The sequence below is a fragment of the Poeciliopsis prolifica genome, unplaced genomic scaffold, assembly GCF_027474105.1.
Source record: "Poeciliopsis prolifica strain line A6 unplaced genomic scaffold, Auburn_PproV2 SCAFFOLD003, whole genome shotgun sequence".
In the NCBI taxonomy this organism is placed as follows: domain Eukaryota; kingdom Metazoa; phylum Chordata; class Actinopteri; order Cyprinodontiformes; family Poeciliidae; genus Poeciliopsis; species Poeciliopsis prolifica.
In genome coordinates, this window is record NW_026562378.1 from 6,709,253 (window position 1) to 6,728,288 (window position 19,036).

The 19,036-nt window shown below is 39.3% G+C and overlaps 1 protein-coding gene across 2 annotated transcripts in view; it reads left to right on the forward strand.

The window, feature by feature from the left end:
- The first annotated feature begins 976 nt into the window (after positions 1-976).
- ptpra (protein tyrosine phosphatase receptor type A) overlaps positions 977-19,036 on the forward strand; it is a 31,730-nt gene continuing 13,670 nt past the window's right edge. Inside the window, exons 1-4 of one of the 2 annotated variants that reach the window (XM_055022886.1) lie at positions 977-1,533; positions 14,512-14,558; positions 15,550-15,631; positions 15,718-16,053. In XM_055022886.1, coding sequence (XP_054878861.1) covers positions 14,538-14,558; positions 15,550-15,631; positions 15,718-16,053 — 439 coding nt within the window. In that variant the 5' untranslated portion in view covers positions 977-1,533; positions 14,512-14,537. The remainder of the gene's footprint in view (positions 1,534-14,511; positions 14,559-15,549; positions 15,632-15,717; positions 16,054-19,036) is intronic. The other variant, XM_055022894.1, reaches the window with a different exon arrangement.

A 19,036-nucleotide genomic window follows, 5' to 3' on the forward strand; every position in this document is an offset into this window, starting at 1 on the left:
TAAGACTAACCCAACTTAGATAATCAGGGTTTAAAGACTTCTTCCTTAAATATACCTTTCTCTGTTTCATCGCCTGGAAATGACTCATAGTGTATAAGTTTGAATCCCGAAAGCTGTTATAGAAGATGCATAAAAAATAGATTCACACAATGAGATTTTTAAGGCATTGAATGTTTTTTTTTGCCTATGGTTTTGTTCAGTAAAACACAGAATATTAGACAACATTACTTACTCTTTAGCAAGTATTCATTCATCTAAGGCATTAAAGCAGAACAACGCTGGCTCTCAAACACATTCTATTCAAAATCTTGTAGTATAAACTATTTAGCTACATTTATTTATACTTTTTATGTTACTAAACGTTAAAGTTTGGGGGGTGGGGGGAAAGAACATTCCTAAGCAAAAGTTATCATCTCCAATATCCTAATACAAAATAGTGATATACTGGGCAAATGTAACATCCTTGATGCAATAATAGGCTTTTGTGATATAAAGACATAAAATCATAATTAATAATTTTTATTGTGTCGTATATGTTGAACATTTTACTGAGAAAGAGGGAAATAAAAAATGAAAAAAAAAAAGGGTTACAAAAGTGTGCATGGCCTTTTAATTAAAATAAAGCACATGTGATACATTTTTTGTCTCATTTGGTTGAGTAAATCAGAAGGCTATGTCTTGATCAAATTGCTGCCCTCACTTTCCCAATCCGGTCGATTTATTGCTCAGGTGATGGCGCCTTGTCGTTCCATTATGGGAGATGCTGCCCCCACATCATCATACTGCCTCCACCAAAAGCTGTCGCAAAAGTATGCAGCCGACATACAACCCACAAACACGTGTCATCATTTCATAAACAGGAGAAATAAACAGAAACATATATTTTATATATATGTATATATAATTACTGGTATCAGGAAAAAAATATTGTTAGATGTGCAATAAATGTTCTGGGACATCCCCCCTGCTGAGCGCTGCAGTGTGCTGCGTCCAAAGTGAAGCTCTACCAGCAGGGGGCGCTGCCTGGTATGGAGAAACAGATTGGAGAGGAGTCGGGGCCTGGCCTGGGAATATATTTTTTTTTTTTCTGCTCTCCTTCCCATTCTTCCTATGCAGACAGACACACAACATGGCGGACTAGAATAGTCGACCGACGCGCCCGGATACAGCGGATAAACTGTGGGGGTTTTACCATCCCGAGGAGGCAAACAAAGGAACCTCCGAGCGGACAGCAGATACTGGAGAATTGGCGTGCTTTCCAGGGGGAGCCATCTTTATCTGGATTTAGCAGGGAAAACAGACTGCGAAGTGTTGGCAGTGTGTCCCAGGTTGCGCTCACCCCCCCGCCCCCCCTCCAACCCTCAACCCCGCTCACACTCCTCTCTGTTCCCGGGGTGTGGAGGCAGGGGCCGGGTTGGAAAAACGTGGAAAGAGAAGGAGTGGATAAAATCCCCCCCCCACCCCCTTACCCACTCGCTGCTGGCCATCTTTTCTCCAGGTACGGGTTCCCATCTGTGCGCCGCAGGACTTGTGGTGAGTTAACTTGTTTTCGTTGCGCAAAAAAAAAAAAAAAGCCGAATCCCCCACTTGTTACAATGTCGCTGTGTACGAGCATGTTTCCTCTCGCTGTAACACTGTATCACCCACAAACAAGCACTTTGTGCCCCTCCCCTCCTCCTTTCGGGCTCACAGAGAACCCCTTATATGTCAGTGGAAGTGGACAAGAAGCGGGCTTCAGTTTAATGGTTGTAAACCGTGAACGTTTCAGAAGTAGCTCGGAGGCAGGGAGGGATTTTCTTTCTGTTTTCTTTTTTTTTTTTTTTAGCAGAGGGGGCTCTCAGAAAGGGGAGCTTAACTCTTGAGTGCGACAAGCTATGTAGGAAAAGAAGTGGGGTTGTTGTGCCAACACGGATGCGGTTGCGGTGGCACGGGAACAAAGAGGAGGAGGAGGAAGAGGGGGGGGGGGTCTCTGGACTGGCTCACTGGAAAGTCCGCCGTATTGATCAATGCTTTGTTATTACACATTTCAAAATTGGAGCTGCGGGGGCGGGGGGTCCGTGGGTGGAGGAGCTGTGGGTCGTCTTCGTGGGGTTAGGTCGTCACTAACATTCAAATGTGTTCTCCATCCATCAAATCACTGCTGCTTCTTCCGATGCTGGCTGAAACACTCAACCCCCCTTCTTACAGCCTCTCCCAAAAGTTTTAGTAATGATTAATACCCTCCTCTCTGTCAGAGCACTGGGTGTAACCGAGCAAATCATATCAGCTTTATTTTTATGAATTACTTTGCTTTCAGTTTGCAGAAGCTCCGAGTAGGAGATTATGGGGAGAAGGAAAGGGGGTGGGGTGGGGGGGGAAGAGAAAAAACTGTCACCAGTGATGGCAAGTCAAACTTTTTCGGGGGTTTTGCCTCGCAAAAGTATTCACCCCTTGGAACATTTCCACAATTTTGTCACGTTAAAAGCATACCGTCGCTTTATTTACTGTGGATTTTACGTGGTAGATCAATATAAAGAAAATGAATGCGTGCTGTGATTCTGTGTTCAACTAAATAAAATCCAGCTGTTCGGTGAAGGCCTCAGAGGTTTAGACCAAGGGGAAAGTTGTGCAGAGCTTTAAGGAAACCTTAAGTTGCAACTGCAAACCTAGCGACACCAGCCCATCCACGTAAACTGAAGACACAACTGGAGACGACGGCGCAACTATTAGCGTGGAAGAGTTGAAGGACGTCACCAAGAAAGTTTGTTTGCAGTTTTTCACAAGCCAAGTACAACAAGCACGTCAAAGGGTGTCCTCTGGTCTTGCAGAACACTAAAATGAACTCTGCACTCTGATGAGGCCGTCTTCATGGTAGACATGGTGGTGGCAGCATCAGCATCATGCTGTCTGCACGCTTTCCTTCAGAAGTTACGGCGAAACTGGGTTATCTTGGAAGAAAGTCAGTTTGACGATGCAAAACGTTTGAGGGAGGAATGGAGTTTCGGCTTACAGTGAGGAAAAGGATCCTAAATGTACAGCCGGAGCTTCAATTTAACGGCTTGGATCACAAGATGTTCAAGGGTTCGAAAGGTTCACTCAAAGTCCAGACCTTGCTAAGGAATCTCTCGGCAGGACTGGATAAGAATGTCGGTGTGTAGCAGTGAAACGCTTGTACAGATGTATTTAAAGGGAAATGAACCTGGAATTGCAAAAAAACAAGTGGTTCTACAAAGTATTCACCTAGGAGTCTGATTACAAATGAATGGCATGTTTTGTCAGATTTTTATTTGTATAAAATAGTCTTATTTCCCTTACATGTTAACTGTAAAATATACTCTCCTTTTCTGCGTTGGTTCAAATAGATGTAGAAACGAGACAAAATGTGTAAAGGTTCAAGCCGATGGTGCGGAAGCTCCCAGCAGAATCGTTGCATCGATGCCAGGAGGAATCCCTGACTTGTCATATCTACCGCCCGGATCGCAAACCCTCAACATCTGGTTTAGTTCAACGCACTGCAGCTCATTTATGCGATTCCTCGCTCTGCCTGCTTGTCCACAGCAGCTTCACGTGTCGTCTTTGCATCGTCCAGTCGCAAAACTCGCAGCCGCACACCCTCCTGACCTGTAGCTTGACCTCTGCTCGTCAGGCCCGAACACGTTCGCCGCTTTTCCGTAGAAGCTATTGCGCCACGTCCGCTTGTCACGCAGCACCTTGTCATCAGCGCTAAATTGCAGAAGGGAGAGAAGTGCGCCTTCCCCGTATGACACAGGGAAACAGGGCTGTCATCATCTACTCGGCTATTTTAAGAAAACCTGAGTTATTTCTGACTTGGGAAGCTGAAAGCCTTTCAGTGGAGGACTGACTGATATCCGCATCACACTTTACAATCGTCCTAGTTTCTAAAAATAAGAAGTGTAGCTCGGGGGGAAAAAAACTGCCTCGTGGGATTTCTGTGGGAGATTTCAGTTCGTAGATTACTTCGGTGTTGTGAAATGTCACAATTTCAGGTTTGTGGCACAATATTATGAGCTGGCTCTTTGGGTGGGGCTGGAGGCATGTTTTTGTTTCCACCAATAGGCCAACAGGTATTTTAGTGTGAAGCAGGACTGCAATTCTGCTTTATACACAGGTACAAGAAATGAACGTGTGATTGATCGACGATAAACAGAATCAAATGCATGGAAGGAATTTATCCAGGACGATTCAGCTTTGCTCTGTCTGCACTGGTTGTCATGTTGTTCCTTCAAACGATAAAGCAAATCTTCATACTTTTAATATGCCAGGAGTTTCTTGTAACATAGTAAGAGTATCAAAATCTGGTTTTTATCCTTCTTCCTTCCCATCAGGGGTTTGTTTAGAGCAGCGCTGATTGACTTTTACCATATGTTGACTGTAAAGGAGAATTAGTTGCTCCTCACCTCTTAACTCAAGCAGTTCACAGTTGGTGCCAGACGTCACTTGATTTCAATCATTTTTGAGAGCCATAGTTGGAGAATATTTATATTTCCCTATGGCGTGAGCGTTGTCTTCTAAAAAAGCATTTACTATAATGAAACTTTCTGTGTTTTAAATCTAACAAGAAGACACTGGGTTATGAAATGCTGTCAAGACATGTTTTTTTTTAAGTTGAGCTTCTGATGCTTGTCTTTTTGATTAGTTTTCCTTATCTTCCTGAGGAAAAGGAGGGGACATATGCAGTGGGATGTTCACGTATGACATAATCACTGTCACTTTTGGGTGATTTCCCCATTTTATACAAAACCTAGGCTTGCTGAATTACTACAGCAATCCCAATTTAAATAGCTTCCTTTGATCCCTGTTTAACTGTTAATTAAAATGTTTGCTTATTGCTTTTAGTTTCTTAACAAGTACTTGCTTTTGCCTGTTCTGAACCTGCAACAAAACGTTTTTCTTCCAGATTTTCTTACTTTTTCAACTCCTAATTAGGATTTTAAGTGACATGTTTAAGTTGCAAAAGGGCAACAGACAGCAACAAGTTATTCAGGCCTTTCACTGAGTCAGTACGTAGCTTTTGATTCCTTTAAAACATCTCACACAGGAGAACAATGCCAGGAATCAGTTCCAAATTATGAATGAGAGCTTCATTGAGCATGAGGCATTGTTTTTAAATGTGGAGTTCAGACGCAGTGACTCACAGGGGCTGCGATAACTTTTGGAGTCTGCTCAAGACAACTTAAAACAGCAGTTTTACTCCACCTTTTTTTTTATATTGCTGCAAAGAAATCAAGGTTGAAGACAGTATGAACTTTAATGATAATAATACTGTACCATTACCACTTTGTGTAGCAATAAACTGAAATGTACTTACAATAAATTATCTATTATCTATTCAAGTTTTCCCCTAGAAAACTTGTGTAAAGCCCAGTGGTTGGGTGCTAGGGCAGTCATTCATCCAGCGGCTTGCCGTGTTTTTGATTTAAAAAATGTTTAAAGTTGACAGGAAATTTGAAAATATAATTTGATAATTATGTGTTGTTAGAAGTTTGGAAGATTAATATCTGAACACCAGTGATAAATCCTTAAAAATGCAAACATTTAAACAGACTTTAAAAAATAAGCAATGCTAAGCCTGGTGGAGGCACAAGTAAAGCCAGTGGCCCACCAAGCTTATAATGCACTGGAGGAAGCCCTGCTATTGATAGGGATGGGCATATCAAGAATTCCTTTTATTGTATTCACATGCAACACATTTGGTCTACTTTAATAAAGAAAGCAGAGTTCGTTTCCGCCTTTGTGCAACCAGACCAAGACCCACTTTTTGAGATGGTCTCACTCTGCTTCTAAACAGACTCTGGTACGGTTTGCTTCTGGTGTGAACGCAAAGCGACATCAATCCGAACCAAGTACAAAAAATGTTGTTTCGAGTCATTTTTCGACCACAAACAGCAGAGTCTGTTTGCACCCCACAGTCCACTGCTGATGTGGACAGTGTTGCTAACAGTACTAATTCATGATTGTGCTGAAATTATCCCTTAGCGATGCTGTGGCCAGCATGTTGCGGGTCAGAGGATGCAGAGCTTCTCGTCTCATTCAGCTTGCAGCCACTTTTGTTGACACCATTTGGAAATTAGAGCTATTCCATTGCAAAACCAGCGTTCATTCAAAATGTTGTAAAACTACAGTCAAAGTGATATTTCAGCCATATTGTTAACAGCAAAAGTTTGCAGAAAATATGAACACAGCAAGCAGGACCTCCAAAGTTTGTTTTTCTGTGTCTGTGCTCTGTCCTGCCCTCATTATTTCTATCCGGTGGGAGCAATGATCATTACCCACACAGCTTCATTTACAAATTATAGCCCACATGCAAAACGCTTCACAATGTGAAAGCAAACTGCACCAAATGTAAAAAAAAGTTTGCTTTTGGGCCGGACCAAAGGACTTTCCTGGTGACTGTACAATGCAAATGGTTGAGTCCAGGACAAAAGTCATTTACGAAAACCCCTTTTTGGTTTCAGTAAAACCAAAAAGAGGTCTTACTAAATGGTTTTAGTAAATGGGAACAAATGAAACTCAGAATTCTAATGAATTTCGGCTACAGTCAGTCTGCTGGCAAAGTGGCCCAAATCTGGCTTTCTAGGCCACGTGTGACCCATTTCATCAGACTTTTCTGTCACTCTGTGTGACAGAAAAGTCACACACTATACACTGGAGGAGGCAGGAAGCCGCATAATCAAGTCTAAACAGTGGACAAAATAAGCCTGGCAGACATTGGGACTGCTTCTCCAGTTAATCATTTTGAACAATGCTAACTACAAGCTAATTACAGCAGGAGTCCAGTGGTGTTCGCATTAAAATCAAAATGTAAACATCCACACAAAGAAAATCGGATCTCAGCCAAAAACAAAACCAAGCTTGAGATTCTGCAGTGTGAAACCAGGCAAAGAGTTTTTCACTCGTAAACAGTGAAAGTGACACTCTATTGGCTCCCACAGTTTTCTGTCTGTGTCACGATCTGACTCACGCATGATTAACCGGAAATGCAGGTTAATCATGCAGTATGCCAGAAGTCAAATTATCAACAAGTCCTATCAAAGCAAATAGAAAATATGTGACATGGTTCTCCTGCAGAAATTTATGTTTTCTGTCAGCTTAGGCTAACTCTGACTACTCAGGAACAGCTATTAGAAATGCTACTAATGCTAAGCTCGCTAATTGTGCTTAGCATTAGCATAAAATGCTAAAGATTGTGTAAAATGTGAACTCTGGCTTGCTTTCTTATTCATTGTGAAATATGAAAATCCTGTTTAACAGTAAGGCTGTGTGATGACTTTTGCTTTCACATCACATAGAGTGACACCGCCTCCGGTCCTTTGACAGGCTTTGTAAGAGTTCCATCTAATTGAGATAAAAGATCACTTTAAATCAGATCCTCAGCAGTTATTATTTCTATTTTCAATGGGTCCTGTAGAAAAAAATATTTTCTGTTGATATGAAGGACTTTTAAAGAGAAAAACGAGAAATAAGTGATGCATAGTTTGTCTTGACATTCATATAGAAAACTGTTCCATAACATAAAGGATTTTATTGTATTTATCGATTTTCAGAGACGCAGACATACTAGGAGTCTTATTTTTCTCTAAATATTTTATTGTCTGAGACCAAATTTTCAGCTTATCCAGAAAGTAGAAAAAAGTATATTGCCATTTCCATTTCTGACAGAGGAATTCAAAACCTCATCAGAAGGTCAAAGCTTCACAAAATCAACCATCAGAGGTCAGCTATGAATCTTTGATCTCTACATCTCCAGCTGTTTTTTAAAATAACAATGTACATTTAAAGAACTGCACATGGATTTCAGACAGATTTAATATAAAGATTCTCAACAGAAAAGAAGCCAGGACAATAAAGGCACCTAAAGTTGCCATGTTGGGACTGCATTCAGAGAGCCGTGTGTTTCTGAACCTGCACATTTTGTTCACTGAATGAATAAAATGAGATCTGACATCCGGTTTTAGCTGCATCTAGAAATCAGTTCTGGTGTTTGAGTTTCAAAGGGCAGAGGTGATTGTGAATCAAGTTTCATTGTGGCCCGGGAGCCATCGTTTTGGCTTGGAAACGCAGTTGAAGGTCACAGTGGCTTTTGTGGGGAGGCCATGGGTTTGCGCCTTTAGATCCTCTCTGTGTCCAATGTGGGAAAGCTTGAGAGGCCCCTGGCATCTCCTGTGAGAAACCCCACAAAGCAGCAGACACGGAGCAGAGCTTCAATGACTCACCAGTCTCGCTCATTAAAACAAGTGAGCTTTCTTGATCCATTCATTCAGCCTGATGGGCCAGAATCATCATCACAGGCTTAATAAGAGACAGCGCGGTCACTCTCGCCCTTGTAATTAGCCGGAACAGCAACCCCACGCTTTTCGTCATCTTTTTTATCAACTCCGCCAGCTCGTGAATGAAGTCAGCGGGAACACAAACCGCACCAGCAGGGAGTAGTATCCCTCAGAAAGGGAAGTCCAGAGGATTGTGGCTGTTGTATGTGGCACCAGGGACATATAATCTGTGGTCTGTTTCGGAGCAGGAGTCCTCGCAGGCCTGAGTTAGGCATACTTCGGTCTCCCGTGAAGAGAAGCATTCACAGCGATCCTGTTGCTTTAGAGCCCCCCTTCTCTCTCAGTGAAGACATAGAAACAGTATTAATATGCCATGAATGGAGACAGACAGACAGGCATTATCCAGCGCTGCAGCAGCGAGCGGAGCAGGATGCCTTGTAAGAAAGCCAGAGGAAATATTTCTCTGCATGAATGGTAAGTCCCTTTGATAAGAACTGCTTGTGTCATTTTGGTGAGGCGATGAAGTCAGTCCAGCCTCCATCTCCTGTCCTCCTGAGGACTTTCAGTACATTGTACTTTGTCTTCCAAGTGATCTTAATGTGGATCAAAAACCCTCAAATTTTCAATCGCAGGATTTTGTAAAGCCTAGACTTTGACCAGTGTCTGATTTCTGTTTGAAATGATGCAATATGAAGATATGAGGATTGTCTTAAACACTATTTTCTAATCTTCCTGCTGTAAGCTGTGAAAAGTTGTTCATTTTATGAGCAGGGGTAACATCACATTGGTTTTCTGTCTACAATAATAGACAGAAAACTGTTCAAACAGAAGACATGACTTTATTGTACTTTGTAAATCAGCTTCCCTTTGTGACAACATATATACTGAAGAGTGTTGTTTGTAGCGCAAGTCTGGTAGTGCATGGTTTGCTGTGATTGGGAAAACATTGTAGTGTTGGGCTGTATTTCTCTCTCTCTGTTTAATCTAGTTTAAAACATGACCAATTGTAATCGTAAGTAACAAAAAGTTTTGTCTTCAGAGATCCGTAGAACACTTTAGCGCTTAAATCCCTTCAAATATCAATTTGAATTAAATTTTACGTACTTAAGTTATTTACTGCATTGAAGATTTTGTCACAATGGGGTTTAAGGTCACACATAAATCCACAGTAACCTAAACCATCAAATTTTGAGTTTAGTCGCCATATCAAAAAGCATCTTGCACTTATCCCGATGTCCTAGCCTTTATGTTCGTCCTTAAAGTGTTCCTTTTACTGCGTGAATGAAATGGGAAGGGAAGAGCCAGGCCCTTTCACAACTGTGTGATTGCGCTCTAAAGAGCGCTCCGAAGAGCGCAATCAGACAGGAGGATTTTCATTAGCTAGCGGAGCTCTTTAAGCTCAAAACCCCCACAGCAGCGTGAACCTGCCGCAGACCGTTCTCTGTGGTGTAAATGAAATTGCCATGATACAGATAAGATTTCCACTACTTTTAGAAGATAAGAACATCAACTGTGTTATCTCACATAGATCATAATATGCAAAAAAACATGCATTGTGCTTGAGAATAAATGATTAATGCTTATTTTCTGATCCCCGTAGGAGCAATTGTCGGATTACAGAAACACGGACATGAGTAATTTTGCACTTTAGACTTTACAAACCATTTAGGAACGTGTTTTAATTTAAAAGGTTGATCTGGACATAGCAAGATAAAGGAAATACAAAGCTCACATGTTTTCTGACTGACAGGCGGTGGAGAAATTTTTTTTCAGGACTCACAAAAAGAAGTTAAGCATTTTACGCTCATTCTCTGATTCACTAAATTCGTTTTGGGGCATTAAACTCCCTTTCACAATACAAAATAAGCCTATGAACATCTACTTCTTACAATTGAGAAAACATTTAAAATGAACTGAAAAGACTTTCAATCGTTTTACTCCTTGTTGCTATGAAACTGTAAAGAAAAATCGTAACTGAAGTAAGCAAAAAAATTAGACGAGGATGCATCTCTGCATTTTAAATTGCAAACAATATTTTTTATTTTATTTTTGCAAACAAAAGGGTTTGATGAATGGCATTCCCTTTAGCAGATGTCCAAAATTAATAATGCTGATGGCAGGGATGGAAGAAAACAGCAGGCATTACATAAATCACTCTGCTAGTGTCCAGAATCAGTTGATTTTCAGATTAGTTTGACTTTTTTTGTACTTTTGGAAACTCCTCCAACCGGAGACCGACTGAGCTTTAACCTGCTGATACTGCTTTCACTTAATAACTAGAAATAATAATAACATAAGCAAAACAAATGTGCCCTTCTTTGTTGTAAATGTAAATGTCTTAAAACTCTCTTGACATTTTCATGAATCTACAACTGCTGTAAAATCATATAGGTTGGAAGATGGAAGTATATTTTACAGCTCAACAAAATGTAACATACCCCGGGATATATTTTTCTTAAAAATAAATATTTCCATGTTGATTTACTGTCATGATTGAAAATTAATACATCCCTGGGAATGATTGTGTCTTTTTCAAGCACAGTTTGACACATGACTGTTTAAAATAACTTAATAAAGTATTAAAAAATGTAACACACTTCAAATTTTAAAGCAGTTTAACTTCTGGTGAGCAACAAATAATTTCTTCTTAATGTGGCCGACCTCACCGCAGGCGCCAGTCATGAGAACGCCGTGAGTCAGTATTTTGATCAAACCTCAGATGTTTAGCTTGACGTACCTGACTGTTAAAGTGAAACTCAACATTTTGGTAATAAAGGATCTCAAAATAAAACAAATAAAAATTGTAAAAACAAATTGTCAAAAAAAAAAAAAAGCCAAGAAGTAGAAGAAAGTCAAGATGGCTCCCAATATGCACACAAACGTCCATCACCCGCAAGGGATTTTTCAATACTTACTGTTATCAGTATGTTGACCTGGTTAACGTTACCCTCACTGGGATATATGTAAATATATATTTAATTCTCAAGCATCGTCTAACAGAATTTGACCCAAAAGGTTAAAATGAAGTAACTGTTTGGTGTAACACATTCATCATGTTTAAAAGTGGCACATCTTTTTCCTTCCTCCTCTTCCTTACAACCTCTCACTAATGCTGAAAGTGGCAGACATTTCTTCTGCCCAAGCAAATCCTGCCCCAAAGCATACAAACTTGTGTTATTGTCAGCATTGCTTCTTAGCACTTATGTGCTCAGTGATCGGGAAAAAAAAGATTGGATTTGTAATTTATGAGCATCAGGTCACCAATCAGAGCCGGTCAGCCATAAAATCAACCAGTTCCAGCTGATATCTCTGAATGCGCGTCTCATTCCAGTTTATGAAGCTCAGAGCTGGACTCGGTCATGTGTGGCTTTTTCTCTTTTTAAATGAAACGTTTTCACAGCAAGACAGAAAGATGCAAAAACTGAATTTTAAAAATTGGTGCAAAACTGACAAAAACTTTTTTCAGCAGTTCTGGTGGAATTAGCAGGAGTTATCTGTTAATGCTTAAAAATGCTTAAGAAGTAGCACCTCAGGCAATAGCTCTAAAATATTCGAATGAATACACCTTCCTTGAAATCATTTCCCTTCAACAGACTCAAAAAATCAGGTTTTTTCTTTCTTACCCATTAAAGCCATGAACGTTTGTAGCTTAATAAGGTATATCATTTAGTACATGAATGAAGATAATTTTGTAAATCCTTGCTGTATATACTGAATACAGAAAGCTGCCTCTGTTTAAAAAAAAAAAACCTCCAGTAGTATCTCTTTTGCATTATGTATTCTTAGGAAATTGAAAATCTAAATCGGTCAAAATCAGAATTAGTAGGTCGGACCGCAAAACCTCTTTCAATCCTCTTTGCTGCCGATGCATAGTGCTACACATGAAATCTGCTACAGAAGTCTGCATTATTTTTACATTGGTAACAGTGGATAAATCCCCTGTAGTGACTTGGTTGTTGGCTGGGCAAAATGCTTTAAAATAATAATAAATAAAGGACAGAGCTCTGGGAAGTTGCATGGAGCTAGTGTAGTTAAATAAATGCAGACAGTTCTGTTATTCTAAAATGTTGTTGTCTCTGGTACCATTAGTTACGCATTAACTATGGATTAAAAAGAGTAACTCAGTGGATAAGTATACAAACATCCATTTAATCAATGCTTTTATTTACTGTCCACCCTCGGTGTGAATTGCACAAACACCAAAAGTGCACCAGAACCTAAAAGTGTCCCAGATAGAAGCACTTCCCCGATCCTTAATAAATAAATGATGTCCTCCATCAGCGTATAAGACGGCTGAAAAAAGATTGTCTGCATTTACGCTCACATAAACTGGAATATGACATCTTCTAAAGAGACCACAGCACATTAAGATTCATCTCTGGGGAGAGATACTCTTGGCGCAACACAAGCTTCGAGATGGGAGGGCAAAACAAAAAAACCAGAAACCCTCCCGGGTCCGAGCAGCATCTGGGATACAGAAGTTAGCAACAGGATTGGCTCATACCTTGTAACGCCAACGCATCTCTCAGCCTCAGCGCATTGCACACCAGAAACAATGAGTCATGGTCCCTTATGAAAAGGTGACTGAGAAAAAGCTTGCTGGTGACAACACCCATCTGAGGGACTGAGTTCATCCTGACTCTCTATAATACTAATTTGATGAGAGATCAGTTTGTAGAAACGGGTAGTAAAGGTTGAGCTTTAGAAAACCGCCTTCTTTTTACACAATTCTTATAAATGCTTTTTGTTTAGTTAGAAAATGTGCAAAGTTTTATACATTTTGCAGGTTAATTTTAAGCTAAAAAATAGTCAACAACAAGCATAGAGCAGATTTAGAGTGGTATTCATTCATGTTCATTTTATGAGACCAAGTTTAGTGGACATGCTGATGAAGTATCCAACCAGTTTTGATAACTCTAACTTACAATAGTCAGACTAACATTTGGGATACATGAACAATGATGGAAAAAAAACACATACTATGAATAATGGAACAAGTTTTTTTTCAATATAGGATCTACGGTGTCCTACAGATTTATAGACGTTTAAAGGCTATAATTAATATTTTATTGTAGAAGCATAAAATAAAGATTTAGAAAAATTATTAAAGTTCTTATGGTTAGTAATCTTTAAAATGAAAATACTATTAAAACAGCATGTCATAACTGTAAATATGAGTGTTTTTTTTTGTGAACTAATTTGGTTTCTTTGTGCAAAGCAAATTAGTGTAATCACCCAAAATAAAACTAGAATGCCCAAAAAGCTGACAATTTTTTTTCCTATTGTTAATGTATAAGGCCTCCTTAAAAACGTTTCACATTAAGAAGTAAGATCTGCAGTCCAACGCTACTTGAATCCCTTGAATCTTGAATCCCTAATCCACAGTTTCAAATGCATGAGGGGTTGAATTGTTTTCTGGAAGCAGACAGTTGTCAGCTAAGTGGAAGCATGGGTTGGTGATGGAGAATTGGAGAGCAGCAATTGGATTTGTAGGTTAATAGCATCCTCATTGACCACATAACTTGCTCAGCAGGCCCAATTGGTAGCTCCAAACAGAGAGGGGGAAAAAAAAACTAAAAAGTGTAAGCACCACCATGAATGAGCTTGGTTCCAAACGGCAGAGCCTCAGATTCTGGCAGCGTTGGAGCTTTTAGCGCCCAGTTCATCCTCTGCCCACTGATGCCATAATCCTGGATGTAAAGCGTTGGTTTGTTTGTGTGTGGCAGCCCTGCAGTGTTTGGCTTAGCTCAGCGTCAAAAAAGCTGTTTTTTACTGTAAGAAACGGCGGGCAGGCTGAATTATTCCAGGGTCAAGACCGATTAGATCAGGGATTATTGCAATGCAGTTAGCCTCTGGCATAAAAAAAAAAAAAAAAAAAACTTGACAGTTTCCTAAACTGTTCAAGTCTCTCTATCTCCCGCTAGCTGAGCCGCATATGAGCGTTGAATGGTTGAATAGATCCTCTGTTACTGAAGGAATCTTAGGGTGACACTAATTCTGGTTTTGCTGTGAGCAAATAAAGCTCAGCAATGGGTAAATATTAATGGAGCAATGATGAAACAAGAGCAGGAATTAAGATCACAACGATGTTGTTTATAGATATAAAGTCAATTCTTGGTGAAGGGAACTTTCTTGCCAGGCTGTTGCTGATGTGGAATAAGAGCTGTAGATTTTCATCCCGACAAGCAAACAAAAAAAAGCAACAAAAAGAAGATTATTATGTATTGTTTCTGTTGGTTTCCAGGACCAAGTTGTGCGAATGAGTGACTGATGCCAACTTCGCTTCCTCAGGTAAACCAAAGCTAACCCTGTGATCTCATATGGTTTCTTTTCTTTCTTTCCTCTTAAAATGATCTTTCTTTAGATTTATATGTCAGATATGAAATATTTCCTTGTGGAAAATATTTTGTCATCAAAATTTTGTTTTGGTTTTAAGGCATTTTCAGTCATTGTTAAAATATTTATCCAAGAGTTTTCTTTGTTTTTCATAAAATTTAAGGTTTTGCTATTTAAGGTTTTGCTAATATTTGAAAACAACAGCTGCTTGATTGGCGTAATAATCAGTTTTCTGTCTTAATTACTGTCAAAAAGGTCCCGATAATAAAAGTCTTTAAAAGGTCCAAGTTTTCCCAAACACATACACAAACAGCAACAAGATGGAAATAAGCATTGGTTATTAATATCAGCTCAGTTTACTGATCAGATTTATACCTTTGTTCATGCCGATATGTTGCACTTCTGTGACATAATATGTATTTCAAAGTGCTAAGTTTTGAGCTGCAAATTTGTAGTAGAAAAAAATGTTAACATTTAATGGGGAAAGTGTTTTGTTTGTAGAAAATATTGTCACTCTGTGTATGTTCCCATAGAACGCAGATAATTGTCTGAAATCTGAGATTTTCCAAAGGTTGCCATCATTTCCAAATCAGGCATATTCCAGGTTGAAATCTCAAAAAGATTAAAAAGAACAACTTTTTGTTCTTTTGTAGGTAGCAGCGTTCCTATTACCTGGCGTGTTTGAACAGCTTGCATTCCTCTGTAGAAAATTTAGCTTCCCTTAGCTTCTTAAACCTTTCTCTCTAAATACTTTAACAAATTAAGTGAAAGTTTGTACAAGCTGCTAATTATTAAGCATGATGAGATCTACTAGTTTTTGGCAGTCAGACATAATCAAGCTTATAATTGTCTGATTTCTGTCACCACCTGATTCCTCATTACAGTTTTGATTTTAATGTAGTTTTCATTGATCGACTCGTGTCTCTTTTGTGTGCCCTCTCTGCAGGGCAGAATGGGTGTGTGTCCCCTGCTCCTGCTTCTTGCTGTAGCCCTCGGGGCAACAGCCCAGGATCCACAAAGCATCACAGGTATGAGCGCCATTCACCGAAAGCACATTTACATGGCGTTTGATGGCTCACACTTACACACTTTGTTTTGTTTCATGCGCTTTCAGATGCTCCTGCCTCACCAGCTCCCACAACTAAACAATCCAACTCGTATGCAACAACCATCCCAGGACCCACTACAGTCAAACAATCAGCAACAAATTCACCAGTAATCGAAGGAAGCAGCGCAACAAAAACACCTGAAGACAATGATTCCTCCAGAGAAACACCGACAGCAGTTCCTACTAATTCTTCAGCAGCGAATGAGTTGAATGAGACCTCGACTGAGTCTATTGCTAACTCAACACTGACAGTAAACTCACCCACCACAAGCATCACAAGCGGCACCACTACCACAACATCCACAACTACCACAACCAAAATCGAAGACAATAACGATAATGGTAAGTTCTTGCCACTTTGTTGGGTTTTTTGTTTTTGTTTTTTGTTTTTGTCCCAACAAAATCAGGATTGTCTTTCAAAGATCCAGCTGAAAGCGATCATTCAAACGTTACTGTTGTCTGATGTTTCCAGATACCCAAAGGTATCAATAATATTTTGAAAACTACTTCAACTCTCGCATCGCTGTTTCCGACATACACATTTGGGTTGATCTGTGCATCTGAGAGATCACACCTTTTTAAAATAAATTTTATTTTATAGTGTTTCTTTTTGTTGCTTTTCTCGCTTTGTTTTTCTCAGCTTTGTAAATGTGAACTTATATCAGCATTTTCCGACTTTGTGGTTCAAGGATAGACTACAGAGGAGACTAGGGATGGGCCTAATGAACATCATATCTTGTAGATATTTTGAAGGAGCTATTGTGATGTAGTTAAACATTTATTTTTAACCATGGATCTGTTACAGCTTGCAGATAGAGCCTCACGCACATTACTATATAAACAAAATTTACTTATCAAAAACACTATAAGCCTAATAGTCCTTCTAACTAACACTCAGTAATAGTCTACAGTCATATTTTGTAGCATAGAGCAGGAAGAAGTTAGACGGGAATCAAACAGATCAGTGGTAATTCCAGTTTTGGATGTTGGTGAGCACAGTCAAGATAGATTATCCTTAATGCAGACTTTTCTCTTTTTTTTTTGCTGCTTGCTATATGATAAAACATTTATATCACCTGTCTCTATCATATAATCTGTGCTAAAGATTATATGTTAGCAGGCTAACCCTTTAAAGCCTGCTAAAGGATTTAAAGGGGGAGTATTATGTAAAATAGATGCAGCCTTCCCCTATAATTCCCCCAATCAGCTCCTCCAGACTAGCGGCAGCAGCAATTAGAAAACACCTCAAAGTAGCTCATCATGCGAGCTGCTTTTCAGCGCAGAACTCCTGTTAATGGCATAATGAGAAGCATAGTTCTGACGATCTGCTGAAGGCAGAATGTCAGAAGCTTCTTAAAGAGACAGAGACCCAATTTCAAAGGAAGAAATTTCTTTTTCTTTTTGACATCATGAAGTGATTGGTACCCAGCTGCCAGAACCATCTTGGGTCTGAAGTGTTATTTATTTTATTTTTTTTAAATCATAGAGGTATGTTGTTTTTTTCCCTCTTTCACAGCTCAAAGATGTGTTTCATCCTTGAGAACAGCAGACGTCAAACACATTTCATGCACCGTTCTCTAAATCAGTCCTCTTCAGATCATCTCTGTGCCTCCAGTGGTTCCGCAATGCCTGCTGAATTTGTGAAAGTTCACATCTGAAATCAAGTCTGATCAACTTAAATGATGATTTGAAATTGACTAGAGGCAGTTCAAAGATGGGTGAAGTGAACGAAACTTTAAGTATTTAAGCAGATCGATAAAAGCTAAAATCAGATCATTTATACTCATATCCGTATCTCGCTGCTAGTTTGTTTGATTGTGCCACTAATTTTTATTTATTGTTTTTTGAAATCAGACCAAGTGATTCATCAAGTCAGGGTAATTGAACTTAATCTTCAGGTGATTTAACCTCATCTGAATAAAGCAGAGTTTTAAAAGTTGATCCTATTTTGGCTGGATTTGGTTGGAGATTCTGATAAACCTTTTAGTTTTTTAAAATCCTTTAATTATTAATGCCATGTTTATATTGCTCAGATGCATTTTTCTGTCTGAAAGCCTTTCTCAAAAAAGGTTTTCACAAGCAGACGAGGTTAGAGAAATTTCATATAAAATCCTGAGTGGTTTCTGTGTTATTCATGCGTTATGGCTCTGCCAAGAGCAAGTGAGTGAGGCAAGCCAGCTCTGTGGTCAAGATTCAACCTTTAATATTTTAGATAGGTGAACACTTTTTTGCTTTTAGCCTCCGTTGTTTCCGTTCCGGAAATATCCTTACGTGATATTGCTTCATTTGATCATTCATCCACAGAAATACCACATTAACGGAGCCATCCGCCATCCGGACTCGCCCACAGGGGAGCAGTCCAAGGCCACAGCTTTACAAATGTATTTGTATCTCCCAACTTTGTCTTTGCCACCACAATCTTAACTATGTCATTAGGATAATTTTTTTGTAGTTGCAGCACATATCTGTGACATGAAAGGAAAGTTTATGCATCTCAAAACCAGTTATTAAATAAAAATGACCAAAGTGTGATGCATATTTATACTCTACCCCTTTTTACTCCTTATCCAATACTTAAAATCTAATGCAATTCACAATAAGCAAATTTGCGATTTCTCAGCTGATCTTTTAAAAAACGTTTAAATGTTAGCGAACGTTATCCAAGGAACAGCGGAGGGTCAGGGACTTATTGGTGTATATAGTAATGACCGTATTAGTTGTAATAAATTCCCAGTTTTCTCGGTTTTTCGCCATCTCATCTGTTTTCTGTGAGCTTCAGCATCATCAGTGCTGCCCTCCATGTCATGTGCTGCTTCATCCACAACAAGATCTGGATGTAGAAATTTGGTGGTGACACATCTCAGCAACATACACCTGCCTTTACAACAACAGGCGAGGTTATCCCAAAATATTTGCCGTTTGGTTTTAAAATAGCTATTTTGAACCCACTTCACACCTGCTCACTATTTTGTGTTGGTCGAATACAAAATCTGAATAAAAAGAGTTAAATTTCATGGTTATAGTGCAAGAAAAAGGTAAAATGTTTGGGTGTTTTTAAATTGAGCTTGCAGTTCATGGATCTGAAATATTTGCACAGTTTTGACTTGTGTGTTGTAAAGTTGAGGAAAATATTTAAAAATTTTTAGTGCCAATGCTTCATAAAAGATGTGACTCGCCCTCCCTACTCTTTCACATTAATTATTAATGCTCGATCTATGAAAGGTTCCCAAATTACCAAATTGATTCAGGCGATACAATAGCACCTAGTTTAGTGTGAATTCTTGTGGAAATGGAATATTTTATTTTATTTTTTGCAGCATTGAGC